Source organism: Rattus rattus, chromosome 1, assembly GCF_011064425.1.
Source record: "Rattus rattus isolate New Zealand chromosome 1, Rrattus_CSIRO_v1, whole genome shotgun sequence".
In the NCBI taxonomy this organism is placed as follows: Eukaryota; Metazoa; Chordata; class Mammalia; order Rodentia; family Muridae; genus Rattus; species Rattus rattus.
Genome location: NC_046154.1, coordinates 135392998 through 135416674, shown reverse-complemented (window position 1 = coordinate 135416674; position 23677 = coordinate 135392998). Strand labels below are relative to the sequence as shown.

General features: G+C 39.8%; 1 protein-coding gene across 1 annotated transcript in view; it reads left to right on the top strand.

Moving 5' to 3' along the window:
• Tox (thymocyte selection associated high mobility group box) overlaps nt 1–23677 on the top strand; it is a 151086-nt gene that overhangs the window by 92029 nt on the left and 35380 nt on the right. Inside the window, exons 3-4 of the mRNA XM_032906160.1 lie at nt 7022–7303; nt 23564–23677. The exon at nt 23564–23677 is cut by the window's right edge and continues 117 nt beyond it. Of these exons, the coding sequence (XP_032762051.1) occupies nt 7022–7303; nt 23564–23677 (396 nt within the window). The remainder of the gene's footprint in view (nt 1–7021; nt 7304–23563) is intronic.

Below are 23677 nucleotides of genomic sequence, written 5' to 3'. Positions count from 1 at the left end.
CCACAAACATGAAACTAAGTTCAATCTTGGGAAAACACTTTTCTATCTTAATTAATCCTGACAGTGAGGTATTTGAAGGCAGATAGTTTTCAACTCTCCTCGTTTCTTCTTGAGACTCATCTCTATGGCACCAACAACACTCATGTGTTGCATTGTGTTTCCCAGACTGCAAATTGAACTGCACACAGCAAAGGTTTCAGACAAGTTGGCCACGTTCAGTTTGCCCAGAATCAAGACCAGTGCCTGCCACATAGTAAGCATAGTAAGAATGTGAAAAGCCCTCCCTTTTCAAAGGTGGAAATGAACATCAAGCAACTAAGAACTATGATAGTTTACTGGAATCAGAGGCAGGCTGATTTGATGAGTAGTGTCTCCATGGTAGCAAACCATTTAGAAGAAGAAGAAGAAAAAAAGAAAGGAGGAGGAGGAGGAGGAGGAGGAGGAGGAGGAGGAAGGAAGGAGGAAGAAGAAGGAAGAAGAAGGAAGAAGAAGGAAGGAGGAGGAGGAGGAGGAAGGGAGGAGGAGGAGGAGGGAGGAGGAGGAGGAGGAGGAAGGAAGGAGGAGGAAGGAGGAGGAAGAGGAAGAAAGAAGAAGAAGAAGAAGAAAGAAGAAGAAGAAGAAGAAGAAGAAGAAGAAGAAGAAGAAGAAGAAGAAGAAGAAAAGTCAAATAAAAGAAGAAAGGCTGTGTGTGTTAATTACTACTCTCATCTTGGTGACAAGACACCTGTCGCAACAGCTTTAGGAGGAAAAGTTTATTTGGCTCATGGTTTCAGAAAATACAGCATGTCCTGATGATTGTTGTGGGGAGGGTGTTAATGGGGGGGAGGATGGAGAGGGGAACACCCATATAGAAGGGGAGGGAGAGGGTTAGGGGGATGTTGGCCCGGAAACCAGGAAAGGGATTAACAATTGAAATGTAAATAAGAAATACCCAATTGAATAAAGATGGAGAAAAAAACAGCTCGTCCCCACCAAGACACAACTGCAGTTAGGCCCTACTTCCTAAAAGCTCTATGACCTTCAAAATGGCTGCACGAGCTGAGCATCAGTGCAAAACCTAAGCCTTAGATGACATGTCAACTGCAGACACTATCAGATTGCCTTTCATGTGCAAGGAATCTGGACATATTTGTGAGGGTACCAAAGGTTCTTCTTTCCATGTTGGCTTGTGAGAGAAACAGAAGTCAAACTCTAAAGAGAAGAGGCAGGGCTCAGTGGGGACACTGCAGAGTGAGGGTCTTCTTTTGCCCAGTTGTTTGTAATCTTTAGGGTTCGCTCTTTGGGTCATCTTGCATGAGAAGGTTTTTAAGATGATAGTAAAATATGTTCAGGTGATCCTGAAATACTCTTTAGTAATGTTTGTCTCTTCCATACAAAGTCTCTTGAGTAATGAGGGTCCCTTTCATGAACGAGTCTAACCTTGGGCTGCAGGTGCAGAGGGTGAGCCTTAGAAGAGGCTCACATCAGCATAGACCTGGGTTTCTCGAGCACAGGTTCAGATGTCCTCCCAGGGTGATGGTTCTAGAGAGAGCAGTGTCTCAGAGGTGCAACACTTAATGAACTGTGCTCCTCACAGTATCTACTTGTCCTAACTACATAGATCTCATATTAGGGTACTGGAAAGAAATCTGAAGCCTAGTAGAGTTCCTACTGTCCTTTGAAAGAAAAGCAAGAATGAAGATACTAAATTCAAAAGCAAGCTTGGTTTTGGAAATTTAGAGTTGGAATCAAGTTAATCTAAAATTTAAACTTTTATTCATAAAAATGTTTTCATTCAAATGTTCTGCCCTTTAAAACTTTTCATCTTTATAAATACAATTTGTGTACTATTTAGTATTTTTTTTCTTTTTTGGCAATATCAGTATTTAGTGTCAAATACCTAATAGCACAATGTTGATATTTGTATAAATTATGCATGTCCAAATTATAAATCGAATATTCAAGGTCATCACATTAGGATAATTTAACTTATTTAGACAACAAATAATTAAGGTCTTTCATAGAATTGTACGTATGTGAATATTAAGTAAAATTTAATTATTAAAGTTACCCACACATTTGTTCTGATACACACATTTACATATCAGTTGAGTCCTCGTCAAAATATGTAATCAAATTGTGGATTTAAATAATACCAACATTTATATTCTTCTCATAGACTCTCACGGTGTATCATTCTTAGGAAAAAAAGCTAAAAGTGTTTGTCCTTCCAGCCCTAATTAATCATGCAGGGCTGCATGGACAACCTCTAAAACTTTTCTTAGATGCTAAGAATGGTTTGTGTTTGATGACATACATACATAAAAGGTGGAGGGCAAGCACTTGTCGCAGCCAATGCCAGCAGGGTCTCTTCATGGCCCTGGGGAAAGCACTCCACAGCAAAAGGTGTCAAACGTTGATAGACGGGTGGGCACAAGAGCTTTGGAAATTCTTCCTCTTCCCTTGCTTCGGTTGGACCTGGCACAAATCCAGGAGTTGCCTGCATAGACCACAGAATGAAGCAGCTGGTAAACCATATTAGAAGAGAGGGCCTTGGGGCTGGCCCTGCTCTGGAGCGCTGTTCACCAACTGCTGTTCATTTAAACAGCTGGATCTGAGCAGAGAGAGGCGAGGTGTCGTTAGAGTTTTATGTGTACAACTGTTTCGGTATAGATTGTCTGCTACAGGCGGGGATAATGATTGCTTACCAGGCTCCCACATTGGACCAGGAAGGATGCTGATGTTCAAAGACACAGTAGACATGAGAATTGTGGTACACATGCAGCTTTGAGCACCACCAGCAAAGCTCCAATGTTCTGTATTATTCTAGAACACAATTTTTAACATCATTCGTCACTATACAGGTAACACTATTTTGAGTATTTTCTCGAGGGAGAGGTGCTCAAGTCACACCAAAATAATGTTTGACAATTATAGTCCTAGGTTGGCAACATGAGCCTGTTGTTTTTCTTTCTATTTTCAAAGAAAATCAAAGGACTCACACAGGCTGAAAGGTGTGTCAAATTTTGTACCTAGTTTTTCCCACTCTCTTCAACCTGGAATGCTTCTGTTGTAGAGGGAATGGGCCATGCAAGTCAGAAGGTAGATCGAAGAACAGGGCACAGGCAGAATGAATGGACAGGATCTACTCTGCTTTCCTAATTAATTCTGATGGAACTTTAGGTTTTCATTAATTGAAAAAAGGCTTTGAAGAGATGCATATGAAATTCCCCTTCATCATTATAATCTTCCTCCTTTATTTTAACTGGCATTTCTGCTCCCATAAGGATGAAAAATACCATTGTACAGAACAACCAAGAAAATCCAAAGAAACAATACAATCTGGTTTGCAAAAAGAAAAAAAAATCCAGCCCATTCCCAGATCATGTGTATTTCCCAAATGAGGAAATAAATAGGAAGTTAAAATGCCAATGATATGTAGTACTTTTAGACAAGATAATATAGTTTACTAATCTTTTATAAAGTTTACTAATCTTTTTTTAAGAAAGTGAGAAATATACACATTAGACATTACCTCTAATGCATTCAAGTGCTAGGACTTAGCAAATAAAGTCCTCCAAGTGACTAGGATGTGCAACACCCTGTGTAAGGAGCTAGCACAATCAATGCAAACTGTACCTGACCAAAGCATCTCTACATTCCAGAAAAGAAACACACACACACACACACACACACACACACACACACACACACACACGAAAATCACTAAGTGTGACTGCAGCAACTTGTTCACTATAAATTTAAAATATGGGGGTTAATAGAAAACTATCCGACTGGTTTAAATTTCATCATGGAGTACCAACCAACCAGTGCACTGCAAGAGGAGACGGGTAATGAAGGCTTTTGCTAGCTAGTGTGAGGTCACTAATTATTATGTTTTATAATTAGACGTCATACACTCTAATTCTCCCCTCCTGCATATTAAACAGTAGTAATTAAAACATCAATGCTTCCCATGAAAACAGCACAAGATTCATGTACTTCTCCTAATCAGAAACTTCGTGGTGGTCCAGGATTCCATTGTGTTTATGGGTATGTGGGTCCTGATGGTCTCTTGCTTATGCTTGCCTTGGTGCAGTGTCAAAAATGTCTGTCTAGCCTGACGCCACTGGTGGCATGGTTAGTCATTACTCCCATGATTCTTTGCTTCACCATGACTGAAGGCTACTTCCTCTTTCAGGCAGGGGCAAGAATACAGCCCTAGAATAACACAAATTAGCATAAGAAAAATGTATACCTTCAAAATAGTAAAAGAAATTGGTGCTTCAGAAGGGAGATTAACCCTCTGGAAGGAATATTTCAATGCCATGAATCCGCAGGCTCTGTGTGAAAATCAATTTAAACATGATAATCCGGAAGCACCAAGCTAAAAGTACCAGATTTCTGCACAGATGAGATAAAATGGGCCCAACATGCCACACATGGCGCATGTTGGGAACCAGGGGTGCATGGGAAGAAGAAATCAAGGTATCAAGTTGTTGTTCATTGTTAGAAGGCTGATTAAGTTAAAGCCTGACTCATCCGGCAAGTACGGCTAATTCACAGAGCTATGGAACTTGTTCTCTACATCGCCAAGGCTGAATTAGCACCCGAATGTTTTCCTTGAGGTGGGATTAGAAGGGGCTGTGCCATAGGGCAGTGTCCATTGACACGCGGCCACTTTTCCATACACATTATTAAAGCTGTGAGAAATGCTAGGAGGCACAGGAGCGCAATACACTTGAAAGCCTTTCAAAAAATATTGTACGTTCCCTCTTCTTTTAAAAGTCAGTTCTGATCATCTTGGTACCCTCTGAAAACGGCAGAAGATCTGTGAAAGCTCTCTCTCCTGTGACTGTTCGCAGAGAGGTGGCCTCATGAATTATGACATTTGCCTTTAAAGGAGTGGAGCAATATAGCTTGTGTTTTTAAAAAGTAAATGCTGCTTCAGACCAGGATGTTAGAAAACTTGTAGAACCAACCTCAGCTTCACCAACAAGAAAGCAAAGTGCTGAGACTCAAAGCTGAATGGTAGAGCCCGCCCAGGAGTTGGGAAACAGCCAGAGGGTGAAAGGGTCCAATGAAAGGCCTGTCGGAAAACAAGAACATGGGCTCCAGTCCTGCATGGCCTCCGTATACACTCAGCTGGACTAGCTAGTGTTGTGAAATGGCGTGAGCGCACACCGATAGAAAACAATTATTGTTGCTCAATAGAAGAAACAACAACAAAGACCAGGACTGAGCCGCTCTTAACGATCTTTTCAGGTCGTAATAACATTTTAGTTGGGTAACTTCTAAGCATCTTGGTCTATGTGGAATCTTTTTGTTATGCAACAACAGATAGCATGAAGTAGAGTTTTCTGTCCCATGTGGATTTTTAACAAGTCTTTCAGTGTATCTTCATCCATATTTGCCTCTCTTGTTCTCTCATCTTGAGCACTTTTTAAACAAGCCTTCTCACAGGCAATTAAGCAAGCCACACCAATACACACCAGGACCATTCCCTAATGTCTCAGGTTTGGAAGAGCTAGAGAAATGTTAAGTGAAATCCAGCATGCTCCTCTCACATGATGCATTTGACCTGCAGATAATGTCGAGTGCTTCATCTCCCAACGTGTTCCATTGTAATCCTACAGAGACAAAAGTCATGGCGTGAGTTACAAGAGTGAGTCTCGTTAAGTCTGGAAAGCCGTCTACCCTGATAGCATAGTGGATTAATATGGAGTCCTGGCAGTTTTAGAGCCTTTACGTTCAAGTCTGTCTGCACAGTCAAGTCACTGCAGTAGTCATTTAATCAACTGGTCCATCCCTGTCTGTAAGCATTCTGAGAAAGGTAGTTAGGAGATAATTCTGGCTATTCCATACAGGATTAACTGAACCAGAGCGTCTGCAGAGACGTCTGGAGAGAGTGTCTTGTAGATCTGGCATGGAACTTCAACCCTGAAATCCCAATACGGTTACCTAAGCAAGACATGAATGATACTCACAGCAGTTGACATGACCCCAATATTGGGGAAAACTCACAAAACCCCAACCTTAGAAGAGCTACTGGGGTAGTCAATGGCTTCTGAGGCAAGGACAATAAGTTCTCTCAAGGGACAACTTCCCTGATAGGTTATCTGATCCCCACTGGTCAACCCTGAACATATAAAAGCAGCCGTAAATGGACTCATCGTTTTACAAACATATGCATTTGTGATGTGTGTGTGTGTGTGTGTGTGTGTGTGTGTGTGTGTGTGTGTTATAATAAATAGAGAATGTGGGGATGTGAGCAGAGGGGTAGAAGTGATATAAGTTCGATGTACTCATATGTGAAACTCAAGAAATATAAACCGAGAACGCTCATTCTCTTACTGTCTTCTAAAACCTTCCTTAAAATGATTAGAATTAGAATTCTTAGTGGGTGGCTGTGACACTAAAATCACAAATGACTTGGTAATTTGGACCACCATTCTAACAAGAAGCAGCATGTTGATATCTTCATCACATAAATAAATACAATGTTATAATGTGTAAATATAAGCCAATGAGATGTCTTTTCATGAGAACAAAAATATCCGTATACAGACCTGCTCTTGGGTGATGAAATGCAATGTTAACTTAATTATTAAAATCTGGTTGGGGTTGGTTGGTTGTGATAATGAGATTAAAACCCAGGAGCTTGTCCATTCCAGTCAAGCACTACAATCGAGCTATTTTCAAGCTCCATTTTTGGTATTCTTTAAGGTAATGTATATGTTAGAATTTTTGTACTACAGGGGAAATTAACGTGTATACCGCTTAGAAACACCCTACCATCTCCAAGTTAAAGAAACGTTTCTAAGCTAGTCCTGATAGCATTCACCTCCAACCTCAGAACTACAGAGGCCAAAGCAGGAGAATCATGAATTCCATGAATACCATAAATTCCATAGTAGCCTGAGTTGGCATAATGAGAGATCCTTTGTCAAAAAGTCAAAACTTAAAAAGTAAATAAATAAATAAAAGAAACCTTTCAAGAAGCATGTTTCTGAAAATGTGTCTATCCGTTCATTTATTTTAGATGCAAGACATTGGAAATGCTGAAGGAGCTCAGTACAGTTCCCATCCTCAGCTAGCAGCCATGAGGCCGAGGGGCCAGCCTACAGACCTCAGACAGCAGGCAAGCATGATGCAGCACGGCCAGCTGACCACCATCAACCAGTCACAGCTGAGCGCACAGTTGGGCTTGAACATGGGAGGAACCAACGTCCCACACAACTCCCCTTCTCCACCTGGGAGCAAGTCTGCAACCCCTTCGCCTTCCAGCTCGGTGCACGAGGATGAGTGTGAGGATACCTCCAAGGTATGATCTGGGCCTGCCACCATCATTGCAATGTGATAAGGACATGCTTATGTCTTCCCTGTGAGAAACACTGGTGGGAAGCATATACTTGGTTAAAGGAAGCAGGAGGTAGCAAACTGAATGGATTCAATCATGTGATTACCTTATACTTTTAAGTTCCTTAGTTGTCCTTTCAATGTGTGTGTGTGTGTGTGTGTGTGTGTGTGTGTGTGTACATTACACAAAGGTTGTTTTTACTCTTAAAATGTGTGATGCACAGAGTGAATAAGAGTAGATAAACTCCTCTTCACTTCTGCAATAGAGCCTATGCTACTCCCTTCTAAAAACATTTCGCTCTGTAGGGCCATTTTTTTTTTCCTTGCAAGGATCTTGTGTAACTTAGGACAGGCTCAGATACCTGAGGGGCTATGTAACTGAGAAGGACCTTGAACTTCTGAGGGCCCTGTTTCCACCTCTTGAGTGCTGGGATTAAAAGTCTGTAGGACCACACCAGGTTTATGGGACGTTGGAGATCAGAACCATTCGGCCAAAGCACAAGAGTGAGCTGCATCTCCACCCCAGTGTACTTTAAGACGGTAAAGTCTGGTCCTGTGTGAGTAGGGAGCGAGCCTAGGGGTCAGAATGCATGCGGTGATGTAGTTAGATGGCAGCCTCGGATCACCTGACCCAGTTGTTCCATACTAGTGACAGGCAGAGCGAAAGAAGACTGTGTGGAACAGAGGCCCGGGTGCTAATGTTTTGTGGTTCCCTGTGGGTCTGTCACCAGATGCCTTTCTTTAAGTCATTTGAGTGGGAAATTGCTTTTTAAATACCCTAGGAGGGGGAAAATTAGGTGAAATTTCCTTTAAATTTGTCTAAGGGTGTTGTTAAAGAATAGTCCTTTTTTTAAAAGATAAGAAAAGAAAAAAAAAGAAAAGAGAAATGTCCGAACGAAAACCCTGTAGGCTTTTGCTTGAAAACACTAAACTCTTCCCTCTTGCCCTCCCTAATCACCAATGAAGCACTACCCAGATTAATCTGAGTGAGAAGGATGTGTCTCACAGGTCTACCAGTACATGAATACTGTCTCTCAATTCTCATCTTTTTTAAAAGATTCATTTTATTTGTGATTATGTATAGGCAGTGGGTGGACAATAGGCAGATAAGTTCAGGTACCTCAGGAGGTCAGCGGTTCCAATTCCTCAGTGGCTTTTGAGTCTGCCCGATGTAGATGCTGGAAACCGAACTCAGGTCCTCTACATGAGCAGCTCAGGCTCTTAACCGCTGAACCATCTTTCAAGACCCCTCTTTTACTTCTTTGAAAATTTCCCTAATAAATAGTTAGATGCGGCAGCCACTCTGTTTCCTTCTCACCTTCATAAGATTTTGTTTGGCAGTTAAACTGCCAACATTCTGCAGATTCCGAGATTTGCTCCTTAGGATCCGGTCTATGGGGCTGTCATCTCTATAACTGTAAACATATAGGCTAAACTGTTAATAGCACAGATGAATTGTAAGTCTTAGATTAATTCAATTTATTGATAGCACTGACAATATTTTCTTATTTCTGTACTCCTGATGCCCTGGTGTTTGGGATGAGCAGGGCAGGGGACTACTACTCAGGGTTGGGTATAGCCAACTGAGACCCACCCATAAAAGCCAAAGTCAGGGTTGGGGATTTGGCTCAGTGGTAGAGCGCTTGCCTAGCAAGCGCAAGGCCCTGGGTTCAGTCCCCAGCTCTGAAAACAAGAAAAAAGAAAAAAAAAAGAAAAAAGAAAAAAGAAAAAAAGCCAAAGTCTACTGACACTCGGCTGACTGGGCACTTTCTCTGCTCACAACATGTCCGTGCTGCCCACTCCTGCACACAAAACTTCCCACATGTCTTTGTGTCTGGTGTTGCCCTGGTCCTTTCTGTCCCTCATTGAGTTAGTCCCTCCACAGTGGCCATGCGCTGAGCTGTGCCTCCTGCTCTGGGGAATCTGTGAGTGCAAACGTCTCCCATCTTGGCAGCCATTTCCACATTGTGCTGACTTCCCAACCAAAATAAAAATAAATCCCAAGTATTAATCTCAGTGTGCCTACATTGGATTCTCATCCTCACTGTCACTCCTGAAGTGCGTGAGGGTGAATTCATGGTCAAAAAGAGGCACTACTAGAAGACTAATTAATTAATCACTGCTTTAGTGAAAGCCTGGGTACCAGCTGAACATTTAGATGGCAAAGACATTTTCCTAAGGAAATGTAGGTCATTCTAATAGAACCTAACAGCCAGCGATTCTCTGAACCCAAGTATGAATGTCGAACACGTGTGTGGTGCTAGAGATTCATGATTTCTAGGCAATAACCTAGGCAGAAATGATATGTCTTGTATTACATTCTTACTATGTGTGTGTGTTCAGCTCGAAGTAACAATCAGTTTGCGCACCATGATAAGATCTTTATCAGCATTCCTTCCTGACATTTCAAAACATTAATGCAAAATTTGTGATATTGTCTAAAATAAATCTTACACAGGATATGTCTCAACTACAGTAACACTGTATACACTTTTCAACTTACACAAGTGGCTGAGTGGATAAGAGCCTGAAATTCTTAGCACTCTCATTCTGCCATTTACTGTTAACCCCTTAAGAACACAGCTCATAATTGTCCCAAGACACAAACTTGTATATTATAAACCTCCAAGCTGATGTGAATTTTACCAGTGAGTTTCCAGTCTGTCACTCAACACCCACATCTCAAAAAACTTGCTCAAGTCTCAGCCAGTGGCTGAATTCATATTCTGTAGCAGCAGATTTTTGAGCTATTGGTGTATGTGAGTGAAAAGACGAATTTCTCAGTAATATCATTTTTTATAGCTTTTTTTCTTTTACACAAACATTCCTGAGGTCCTGTTCAAGTGTATTTTCCACCTCAAGAAAATCCATCCCCCATTCTACTCCTGAATGCTTTTGCTCAACGAGGATTCAGAATTCTCCCATGTTTATGTGTGTTAAGTGTGTTATATTCCTCTTACGTGTGTTAGACTGATGCAAAAAATCCTCTGCTGAAACTAAGTATTTTTATGGCAGTTAAGAATTACACAGTACTTTTTCTTTACGTGTGTGTAGGATTTCTGTGGAATGTTGTATTATAACAGCTCTCGTTAAATGGGAAACCAAACAGCACTAAGTCAAAAGATCATTGAAATCATTCAGAACGAGTGAATCACACAGGAATATGGAGGTCCAGCCTGTGAAAGCAGCTTTCAAGCAGCCCTCTTAACACACCATGCTGCCTTTAAGCAATTACATATTGATTCCAGATTATCTAATGGAACGATTAAATGGAATACCTCTGTTTTGAGAGAAAAATATTGTAAATACACTAGGGGAATTAATTGTCATCTTACAAGCATCACCTATGGCTTGCCCTGCTCTGAAGCTGCGTTGACGGCTTCAAGTCACAAACGAGACCCGCAGAGAAGACGCAAAGAGAGAGAGAGAGAGAGAGAGAGAGAGAGAGAAGAAAAACAAGCTCATGCAGCTTATAGCTCTACATTTATAATCCAACTCCTGTAATTTAACAGACACTTCAGAACACTTACAGCGCCTGGCATTACAAGTGTATTTGGGGTATAGTTAGCCGTTCCTTTAATTAAATTATAGGCTATGAATCACAGTAGATATGGGTGGGGTTCTTTTGGTTTTGGTTTGTTTGTTTGTTTTTTGCCTGCTTTTGTGTTCATTTTTACACTGAAAACATCCTTATGTTCCCCTGCGCCTCATGAAGGACACATGGATAAATGATCTTTTTACTCTGAAACGGAACGGTTCCATCATTTACACAAACAGCTGGGTTCATCTCTCCTGCTCGTTGTATTTCTTTCCCTTTGCCCCACGGGTATTTTACATGACTTGGTCTATCTTCTTTTTTTTTTTTCTTTTCATCCCACCATCTCTGAGTGAAGACTAGGAAAATTGATGTTTGTTTTCTTACTTTTATTCTATTAGTTCTTTGAGAATTTTGAGTTTCCTCTAAGATGTTCTCGTGACTTTCATCCACCAAGTCACACACAAATCCACTGTCCCTTCCAATAGCTTCAAGAATAGTTTGGGGTCTCAGACTACGCTTGAGTGCGTTGTCTTCCACTGGGTTGTGGTTGACTGTAGCTCCACTTGTACAGAAAACGGATTCTTCCTTTCCAAGCAGCTAACAATTGCCAGTAGCTCACAGCCACTCTCTCTACCCTAAGATTTAGTCTTGTTTGGGATTCCACTGATTTTGTGCATGAAAGGTATAAATTAATTGATATTTTGGCATTATTATTTAGATTACTTTTAAATCTAAATCTCTTTCTTCTGATTAATACACTTCTATTTTTGCTAATGATCCACTTAATTTTAATTTTTAACTCTTTAACATAATAAAATTCATTCAATAGCATGTGTGTTGTTCCATACAGCTCTTTTTCCTCCGATTTTAGTGAGCATTACATATCATTTTCATTTAGCATTACTTCTGTCTTGATTTTAAAGTGTTCTTTTGGAGTAGGTCTGCTTGGAGCATTCTTATCTTAAGGATTTCTGCTGCGTAGATGTCTAGACAGCCCCTACCTCTCGACATTTTAGGCTTTCTTCGTATTCTTTTGCGCCCTGGGTTCCATTGTTGCTTTCGAGACCCACTACCTCCACCTTTCTTTGAGAGTAACATGCCTCCTCTCTCTGATTGGTTTGAAACTCTCTTGTCATTGCTGTTCATCAGCTTGGAGGTGATACATGTGGGCTTTGTCATATTTATCCTTAATTTAGTTATCTCTGTACTTCAATTCTGGAATATTTCAACCACCTTTTTTTAGATATTTCCTCTTGTTCCCTTCTCATTCTGTAGTTCTGAGATGATTTATACTAGACTTCTTATCTTTTCCTCCACAGATTCCACCCCCCTCTACCCAACATGCTTTTGTGCAACTTTCTTTACCTGCTATACTGACTATGACTAACTTATCTTTATATCTTAGTGGGCAATTATTTTTTACCTATATTGAATCTGACTTTTAAATGATCCTTAGTGATTATAACTTCAAGTACATTCCTAGTAGTATTTTCTCAAATCTAAACATTTTCTTAGTTACTTATATTTTCCTCATATATTTTATCTCCTTTATATATTTGTTGCCCACTGTCTGTCTCAGTTACTTTTCAATTGCTGTGATGAAACAGCGTGATTGAGGCCATTTAAAAACGAAGAGTTTATTGGGTGCTTACACTTGCAGAGGCTTAGCGTCCAGAACCATCATGGCAGGGAACTTGGCACCTGGCAGGAAGGCATGGCTAGAGCAGTAACTGAGAGCTTCACTTTCTTATCTGCAAGTAGGAGACAGAGAGAGCTCATTAGGAGTTGCATGGGCGTTTGGGACCTGAAAACCTGACCCCAGTGATACTGCTCCTCCAGCAAGGTAATCTTAACCCTTCCCAAACAGTTCCACTAGCTGGGAACTAAGCGTGTAAATGTATGAGCCTATGAGAACCATTCTCATTCAACCAGCACATACTCCCTTGCCTAATTCTTACTCACGAAGTCTGTGATCTAATTCTGGTTTTGCTCTCTTGCTTTATTTCGATGTCTCCTTTTGGGATATGAGCTCTTATTTATTAGACCTTCATAAAAATCATTTTAGACGTGGTTTGAAAACACGGTCCTCAAGACAGAGTTTTGGTTTGCTTTGGATGGATCAGACCTCTCCCAACCACCCAACTGAATAATAAGCAAGCCCCTTGCAAATGCTGGCTGCTGTTTAGAGATTATCTGGTCATTTTTCTTCTCCCTTTGTTGAGGCATGGGAGGGTGCCTGCACGGAGAATTATCTCACCCCATCCTTGAGAGAGATGATTCTCATTCTTTTATATCATGTCTTTAGCAGATCCTTGCCATAAGCACCCTGCTTGTGCAGCCCTCAGATTTATCTTCTGTGGCCTGAACTCTTTGCCCTGGCAAAATTTTTCCAGCAATACTTTTGAATGAACTCTGACTTAGTAATCCTGCTGCTTCTCTCTTTTCTCTTAGACTTTTTGCTTGAAGCCATTCTTACCAAGTTACTGATTCCTCAGTGCGTGTGCTCTCAAATAGGAGGTAGAGTCAGAAAGGTGGGAACTTGGCCAGTCTCCTTCATGTGCTTTATCCATGCACTAGAGTAAGCCATTATACTAACAACCAAATATTCAGAGTCCTTGACAGCCAAGAGATTCTTAGACTACAGTAAAAATTCTAGATGATCTATACTCAGTAAGCAAAACTAAACAGGGCTAGAACAAAATGTCACAAAAATTTATAAAGAAATAGGTCATAGTACTGAAAGTTAGGGTTTGAAACTCAGATATTTTTCATATTGGCATGTTTTTACTGTGCAATTGCATATGAGCAATTCACATGATTTAATATGTATGCTATCATCAAAATTCCTAGACTCATAGAATTACTAAATATTTTTGTTTATTTTTATATGTATATATGTATATGCATATGTATATATATACACAACATATATATATATATATATGCTGTGTCAACTTTACATTGAAAGAGGCAAATACACATCTACTCACTACAGATCGAGTACTACTAGACTACTAGACCAAAATAAGAGTCCATGAAAATCCAACTTAATGAACCAATAAGTTAAAACTGGATTTACTTAAAGAAAATGGGTAAAGGATTACTTACAAAGGCCTGGAAGCTCTCCAAAGAACTACTTTACCAAAGATTGCATTCCGCTGTGTATGACAACCTCAGTGAAGCTGCACCATTCAAGCTTCTACTTTCCATATATCTTATGACTACCCAAGGTCAGTTACCATGGTAACGAGGGCAGGTAAGATGAAATGCTAGAATTGTAGATGACAGTATTCTGATCTTATCCTCTTCCATATGCTACATGATGCTATTAGATCCATTGCCACATCTACACACACACACACACACACACACACTCACTAATGGTGATTCTAACCAACTAGTACAAGGAAGATGATAAAAATCGATATGTCAAATGATTGTCTCTGAAATCAGTTCAAGCAAATTGTGCCAGTACGTAGTATTTTCAAAGAGCATATGTTCTTAGACATATCCTAGATGACTGAGCATATTTGATAATTCATGGAAGGAAAATAACATGAGGCTTGGCCTAGCCACCTGGTCTCTACCTCCCCGGGCCCTTACCTTAACAGCTTGTGTTTTTTATAAGGCAGAGCCCCAGTACAGAGAAATAAGAAGTAAGCATATTGCTCTACTCAGACAGATTGAACAAAGATCCAGTGGATCCCAGAGACTGTCACTAGGAGCTGATATGTATGTGCAATTAAAACAAACCATGCCTCACTTTAGAATAGTTTTTCTGGACAGTGGCCCAAAGTTGATATTTCACATGAGGCTACCAGGTGTCTTTGCTAAATTCATCTAAAAACTATGCAAGGTTTTCTTTTTTGTTTTAGTTTAAAATCAAGGATCCTTAAAAATGAATTCGCTTTACAGGCTGGTACTTCCACAGTGCCCCACAGTTGTGAATCATTTCAAAACGAAAGGCCTTTATACGTGTTTTCCTGTAATTGATGTGTTGAGTCATTGAGTGTGCTGGTGTTATTAATGAAGATAATAAACCGATCTGTGAAATGAAAGAAGTGCTCCAGGCTTGCTGATTTCGCAGTAACTAGATGGCTCACTTTCCATGCTTACTTGAATTTATTCTCATAAGGGGATTAGACGGCTCCACTTAGGGGGAAAGGAGGGTGGATGTAAGCGGCAGAATCTTCCCTTTTGGAAACGGGACACTGCAGAATTGCAGTGATGTGCCCCGTCTCTGTGGTGGGGACTTTACAATGTTTACTTTGTATGATAAGAGTTATAAGTAGAGTTCTATGCGTTGTTCAGCCTATTATGCAGATGGTGCTTGATTAAAATCTATTTTAAACTGCAGCGATTACTGCAAGATAGTATGCATTAAAGAGCTCTCCTGGCTCCATTAAAGGCTTTGGGGCCATGGTAGTTTATTTTAAATATGCTTATAGACATTTTTAACTTCTCCAGAGATGCTTCAATATCAATATTCTCTTTCCTTGATAATCGTGTGTGTGTGTGTGTGTGTGTGAGAGAGAGAGAGAGAGAGAGAGAGAGAGAGAGAGAGAGAGAGAGAGAGAGATGCTACAGATTAAACCTTGAGCTTTTAGCATGCTAGGCAAGACCTCTAACACTAAGCCCTACCCCTGGTTCTCTTTCCCCAATAATGCTAAATTTTTGTACTCTAGAGAGTATTCTCCAAGCACCATTCTGAGCACATGCATCTTTTAATTAAAAGATTACTATTTTCTTGTGGTAAGTATGCTAAGTGCACCATTATAACTAAGAAATAATACAGGGCAGAAGGTGAATTACAAGAAGCCTGAAAATATTGTAGCATCATGACAAATACATCGAAGTAAGTTAGAGGAAGCATGTGCAGCCTGAGAAAGCTTTTGTGTAATATTCATTTATGAGTAAAATATATGTATTTTAGTGTATTTATTCATCAGTGCCTTAAGTTTGAGATAACTTTAACCAAGGCTACTTTAGTGTTTTAGTTCATCTGTGTTGTTAGCTGCTATCACTTTATGAACTTTCTAAATGTATTTCAAATTTTTGCTTTGTCCTGATAAACCTTTGCCCTCTGCTGCAGAATAGAAGAGCAGAAATATATGACGAACCTCTGAAAGGCATCACGTAATGGGAAAGGGGGCACCAAGACCCTGATTTTCAATGTACCTGGCTTCTTTGGAAGTGTATTTTGTACATAATAAAGTTCTTCAGAACACATAATTAGGTGTTCTAAGTGGAACATATGGAATTAAATTTTACTGTCTGGTTACAGGACCCTAGTAAGTTGTAAATACTCTAGTGTCCATTGAACACTTCTCTGCCATCCAATAAAACAGAGGCAACAGTCACCAATGGCTGCCAGACTTATATTTAATTGACTAATATTAAATTTAAAGTCTTTCAACTCTGAGTTTGTATCAGCTTTATACAATCAATCTATAGCTATATGTGGCTAGTGGACACCATTTTGGAAAGGCTAGAGAATATACTTATCATTCTAGAAGGTTCTGCGAGACAGTGGTACCTGGATTATAGAACCCAGACTTTCTTAGAAAGTTAAGGTATGTCCAAAAAAAAGAAAAAAAGAAAGAAAAAAAGAAAGTTAAGGTATGAAATCACAAGCTTTCATACATAAATGTATGAAGCCAAAATCCAGGCAATACCCAGGGACATATTGTAAGTCCATTTAGCTAATTTTTTTCACCTCAACCATATTCATCATCCTTACATTTATTCTAAATACTTTGCGGTCAGAAGAGTCAGGTACTTCTCAAAATACAATCCATTACTGGCATGTAAGTGGTCCAAACTGAAACAAGGCTCCTTTCAAAGGAGGCTTTGCTTATGGATAGCGACCACGTGCTTCTCACAGGAATAACAAAGCTACCACTGGAAAGTAGGCCTTAGAAATCCCAGCTCGTCAACTCGACTCTAAAAGGATAGCTCCTTTTCGCCTGTTTCTCATGTATGAAAAGCAGTGAAAAATACAAACCACACATCGGAGAACCATCCTGAGGCAAATATCTTTGTGAAGCACCATCCAAGTACTAGAAAACAGAAGATATCAAGCAACAAGAGTGAATTTTCATTTTATTTTCTTCTACCATAAGAAAAAGCATCACATCCAGGGGAGAATCTTTTACACAAAAGCACTGAGCAACATAATAAACAATGCTCTCTAAACTGCATTTTATTTTCATAAAAGTGAAGATATTCCCACATACTTCTTTCATCTCTGTGTATATCTCTAGTGAAAAATAAGACATTATCTCAAAGCACAGTTGAGTTGCAGGCAGGCAATTTTATGAGTCTTCAGATGATGACAACCCAAGAGAGTGTTGATGACGTCCATTAATTATTAAAATAAGGACGGCGAATCTTTAGTAATGAGTAGTAAATGGATAGCTCTTACTGGTGCTCTCAGATGCCAGTCTGTCCCCATGCCTGGCAGACAGTTCTGGGCAATATGACTTGAGAATGTCTCTCCATGGAAGGTTTGGGATGCTGGTGACTGAAAGTGAATGGATATGCTCTTGATTCAGCCAGAGCAAAAGCAAAGATGTTATTCTAAACAATCTGCCCTGAAGAGGGGTGAGACCCAGTTTCGCAGCTTTCTATTTCTCAGGAATATCAGCTGCATCCCCAAAGACCCAGAGGAATGAGTGACTGCACATAGACTCTGTCTCCGGTGCCTTCGTCATATGGAGACAGAGATCATGAAACCCTTCCTGCAGTTGAATAAAACTCTAATATTAAGATAAAACACATCCTTCCCAACCCTACAAAACAAGCCAGGAAAGTCTGGAAAACCTCCAGATAGCTAACTGAAAAGGTTGTTTGTCCGGAGAGCTTACGATTTTCTGGAACATGCATTGCTTCAAATGCAAAGCTGTATTCCACTCAGCATCACTGGGCCTCTTCTGTTACACATTCTTCTCCTTATTCAGTCATCCCAGAGAGGAGAGTGTTGTTATAAGACAAAGAGAATAGTTGTTATAGAACCAGTTTAAAAATGAAACGAACCTGAATCCTTGTGGTTCATATTTAATATTGAACAGTGGAGGAAGGAAATTATTTAAAAAATTTTTGGGGAAATCCTTTAATTAAAATTTTTGTGTTACATGATACATTTGTCTCCCAACATTTGATTATCTTTGGGAAAGATTGATGTAACCGCCAGTCATAGTTATTTCAATTCATGCAATCATTACTATTTTAATTAATTTTTAAAATTAATATATGTAATATTCTCTATGTATAAACATTTACTTACCTGTGCTTTATTCCATTTCTAAGTCTTGTCCTCACTGATGAAATATGCTCCTAAATGTCACAATCAAACCTCTTTTATTTCCAGCTTTATGAAGCTGTGATTGACAAATAAAACTATATATGAGGTGTGCAACATAGCGATTTGATGTAATATGTACATTATGAAATTATTACTACAGCCAAGATAATTAACACATGCACCACTTAATTTTAGCTGGCCACCAGTTTTTAAGTCATTGCCTTGACACTTATTCTAAGTATCACACACTGCAACTTTAATAATGGACCTCTGCTTATTGAAAGAACTATATGCACTACTAATGTTCATAAAGTACAATGCAGAATCTTAATTTATTGTTACACAATTCCTCAAGTAAGCGTGTCACTGTTTATACTTTCATTTTAAAAACTGAATTTAAAGTCAACATTTCCACATCATTTTTTATCACCATAGGTTTATCCCCATATATACCACCATCATTAATAACAAGTAGAGATAAATCCCAGATAGACTCCTCATTTAACATTTATTAGTCTTCACAACATCATCACCTTTTCCTTACTTTTTCTCTTTTGGAGGAATTTTTATGCTTGGCTAGGAGTGATGGTGAATGCCTTTAATCCCAGCACTCAGGAAGCAGATGGAGGTGGATCTCTGTGAGTCCCATGCCAGCCTGGTCTACCAATGAGGTTCAGGACAGCCAGGGCTGTCCCACAGAGTAACTCTGTCTCAACACCTTTTTACTTTTAATTCTTACATACATAGCAGTCCAACCACAGTTTCCGGTATCTCCCACTCCTCCCAGTCCTCCTGCCTCCCACCTCCCCTAATTGGATAATACAATACTGCTTACTGGAGTGGCCATGCTTCCTGTTGTATCATTAGAAGTCACCCACAGCTGAATGCTTGTCTCCTTTGACTACTCCATCCTGAATATTATTTTTGTTGATATGGTTTTAATTGAAGTAGACTTACAGCACTGTACCCCATTGCTTTCTCCCTCCAAGCCCCCCTGCCACCCGTCCTCAAAGCCCTCTTATGTCCCCTCAAATCTCAAGCTTATAGATTCTTTTTCTTTGATTATCATTACATACGTGTGTGTGTGTGCATATGTGTGTACAAACATATATAACCTACTGAGTGTTGGGGCTGACCGCTCTGTGTTGTATACCTAGTAAGGGTGCTCATCCCTAAGAGAGGCTAATCCTTCTTCTCCCAGCAGTCCTTGCTTTCCTATAGCTCTTTGCACAGGGGTGGCACTCTGAGAAAAATTTCTCCTTCCACATTAATATGACCATTGAAACTGCCATTGTTCTGGTCTTGTTTATGCAGCTATATCTAGGAGAAACTCTTTCACAGCAGACTTCCTGGTATTATGATTCCTACAAGCTCTCCACCCCCTCTTCCTCCATGTTCCCTGATCCATAGATGCAGGTAGATGTAGATCTATGAGGTAGATGCTTCTGTTGGGGTAGGGCTCCCTGTAATTTATTGATCTCTGCATTGGGTGCATTTGCGCTTTTCTGTTACTGTCTCCACTTGCTGTAAAGAAAGACTTTTTTGATGAGTGGTGGTAACTACGTATCCAGGAAAGATGGTTCACTCACCATCTTTAACCTTCTTCATCGCCAACCTCATTGGTTCCTTTTATTGTTTTTTAATGACTATATTGTTATAACTACAAATGGATGTTTATAAAATTAGATATTATAAAAAACTATAAAGAAGAAAACCACAAAGATACATCCTACAGTGCAAAGAAATTGCTAGTAAGATTTCAACTACTTGTTAAACAAAGACTATCCATATTTTTCTTTTTGCTCCGTATTTGTTTATTATCCTAAAGTGCTCAAGCAAATCTTTGTGAAATTTCTTGTAACAGAAACCACTCCTCCTGACATTCATCTTTCCTGTCAAAGTATTATTATATAGTATATTATTTTATGCTAGTACAATAGCAACTGTTAAGTACTTCCTGTGTATTTCAGGAGCCACTTAAGTGCTAGTAAGCAAAACTAGACCTGACCCTACCTTGGTAGCACTACCACTTGGACTGATCAAAAGCATAGCAATGATATGCACAGTGTTGTGTAGTTAGAAGTTCATTGTATGCTATGGGTGGAAATCTAGATAGCTCAACAAATGCATGAAAAGAGCCTGACTTAGACGTTCGGATAACAACATCAAATAACAGTTGCTTCTATGCATGTCAAATGAGAAACACACAGACCTAACAAGCATCCAGCCACAAATGGTAACAGAAACCCTATATGCTTATGAGGCTCATGAAAGAAGAGAGTTAGAGCACATAGGCCGGCAGAACATGCTGCCATAAAATGACCGTGTAGAGGAAGATGAGCCAAAGAAAACTCCTCTAAAACCAGCAGTGCCAGCAAAATAAGAGATGAATCCAGGGGCTGTGTGTTCTAAAACTAGAAGAGAAGAGCCTTCCCAGGGAAGCTGGATTGTTCTATGATGGCATTGGTGACTTTATGAAGAGCTAAAAATGTAGAAAGCAACAGGAAGTCATGACAAGAGACAGTGCATAGCCAGCACAAAACGTGCTTGGAGGAGTTGGTTATAGAAAGAAGACTGCAAGCATGTGTCATCTTAGAGAGAAAGGGGTAGTTTATTTCTCTTTCAGTGTATTTTATGTGTTAGGTGATCAAATGGAACAAGATGGTTTGACTGAGATCAGCTTCCCATCCCTAGGTACATCAGGGCATTTGTTAAAGCTTCTCCAGGCAAGCCCAATAGGAAGCCATGTTTGATGACTATCTCTAACAGAATTTGATGGGATCCAGAAGTGTCCCCAGATCACCTCTAAGATTTGGACTGGAGAAGTTATAGAGTAGTGTTAATCTACATTAGCTTTGCAACTTGGTTCAGAGCATCACGTCCTCATGGGGTTCTTTGAGCTTGTGGAGTAGGTGTTTTCAGAGTAGCTTCAGAGTAGCAGACTTCTATTCTAGCAGAACAGTTTTTACTATTTTTATTGTTTTTTAATTTTATTTTATTGGTCAGCAATTTCATACGTGCATATAATGTATACTGATAAAGTCCACCCTCTTCTCTCCCATCTAATCCCTTTCCTGTCTCCTCCCTCTCTTTCCTTCCTGTTTTAGTCACTATTCTATTGCTGTGAACAGGCACCGTGTCTTCATTATAAAAGGATTTAATTGGGGGCTGGCTTACAGTTTGTCCATTGTCATCCTGGTGGGAGCATGGCAGCACACAGGCAGACATGGTGCTGGAGACGTAGCTGAGAGCTCTACCTCCAGATCTGCAGGCAACAGGAAGAGAGAGACTCCTGTCTTGAAATAGGATTTTGCAACCCCGAGGTCCACCCCAGTGACACACTTCCTTTGTCAAGGGTGTTGCTCCTACCTTTCTATTTCTTTTATGTAGTTATACTCTCTGGTGACCAAGCACTGAAATATATGAGCCAACCGGGATATTCTTACTAGAATCACCACACCTCCAGCTTTATGTATGCTTTTAAAAATGTACAAGTCCACTAAGTGCTACCTGTATATTCAAGAGTGTGGAAGTGTGTAGTGGCGAATGGACAGCCACTTGGGAACCAAATCCCTGTAGGAAATCAGCTGGCCCCTCCTAGAAGCCATCTCCGTTGTCAGTAGCCAGTTGTCATCCTACCAGCCTTTTCAGTTTTCTGTGCTTCTCAAATGAACACAAAGCCAAAGAATTCACTCAGCCTGTTTCCTGTTTCTTACTGGCACTTGAGCAAGTCTTCCAAAGTGACTTTACACAGCATATCTGAGGAGGCTGTTTTTGCATTTCTTTAATTTTTAAAGTTTTAAATGTGTCATAATTTGTATTTGAATAGGCTTTTAAACTTTTCAATTAAATAAGTATATACATTCGCTTATTATAAAAATTGATCTGAAACTAAGTCATGGTAGAAAATAGGGGGCTCAGGAAAATTAATTTCAGAAAAGCAACATAGCTATTGGGTAATTAAGGGAGGTCGTGAAATTAGATAATCTGACACAGCCATAGAACTCTTAATTGAACATGCTTCCTCTTCATGGTAAGGGGGGTTATTTTACACAGGTACCTTACCAAGCATGCTATATTATCCACAGGTAGGAAAAGTACACAGCAGCTATAAAAGGTAAAGGTCAGAATAACTGTGAGAGTGGCCACTGTTGGGAGATAGTGTAAATAGGATTTAGGTCAATATGATAGGCACCTGTGAACAGGAACCTTCCAGTTAGCACTGGAACGAATATATATATATATTTATATATATATATATATATATATATATGTCATATACATATATATAATGTCTATCAATTCATACGGTTTTATAGCTGAAAAGAAATCCTCACCAGAATCCTCATTTTGCAGAGATGGACTAAATGACATCACCTTTACTTAGCCACAAATATGTTCTAAATGTTCTAGAAACCTCTAGAATCTACCTATTTTGGGTATTCAATATGGTAGCCATTGGGTACTCATAGATAGTTGAATTTTAAAAAGGCTGTAACTCATCTTATTCATTCAAGCATTCATCACCATCATGTGGCTCATGGAACCCAAACAGCACAGTGCAGATTACAGAATTCTGTCCTCATTACAGAAAGTTCCCTTTGATAACAGTAACCCAGATTCTAAGTCCGTCAAAATCATAAGCATTGCTGGATTCCCACTGCCACCTTATCCTCCCACCCACCTGCACCAACCAACCACATCTATAGACCTAAGTGTAAAATCAAGAACCATTGGACTTTATTTCTTAGGCATGTTGACCCAATGTTTAAAGTCATAATTAGGAAGCTAAGTTAGACCTCCTCAAAAGAGAACAAGCTTAGTAAAGTCACTACAAGTGAAGGTTGCTATTGTCACAGTTACAGTGACAGAGAAAAGGTAAAGGGAGATAAGGAGTAGCATTTAACTGTGTAGCGCCTGCTGATAATTGTTAGGATCTGAGTTCAAATCCCTGGAACTCATATAAAGCTGGATGGGTTACGACATGTTTGTCATCCATGCACATCTACAGAAAGAAGAGCAGAGTTGGGAAAGCTTCAGTAGGCATGGCATAGACAAATTGAACTGGGAAAAGGATGAGTAAAGAAGTCACATGAAATGTGAGGGTATATTGTCTTTCTGTTTATACGTTTTTGTTCTGTTGTATACTAGGGATCAATTCCAAGACCTTGAATATGCTGGATAAGCATTCTACCAGTGAGCTATACACCAAAGAGAATATGAAGGTTTATGTGTAAAACTGCACCACCAATACCTACCACTCTTAGAAATGTCTCTGAGTGAGGGCTGTCTGGGTGGCATTTTGAGTCTATGTCAAGGGAAAGTAGCAATATGATTCAGCCCCTTGTTTTCTCAGTTACTCCATAACTCCATTTTTATTTCAGATCAATGGAGGAGAGAAGCGGCCTGCCTCTGATATGGGAAAAAAACCAAAAACTCCTAAAAAGAAGAAGAAGAAGGATCCTAATGAGCCTCAGAAGCCTGTGTCTGCCTATGCT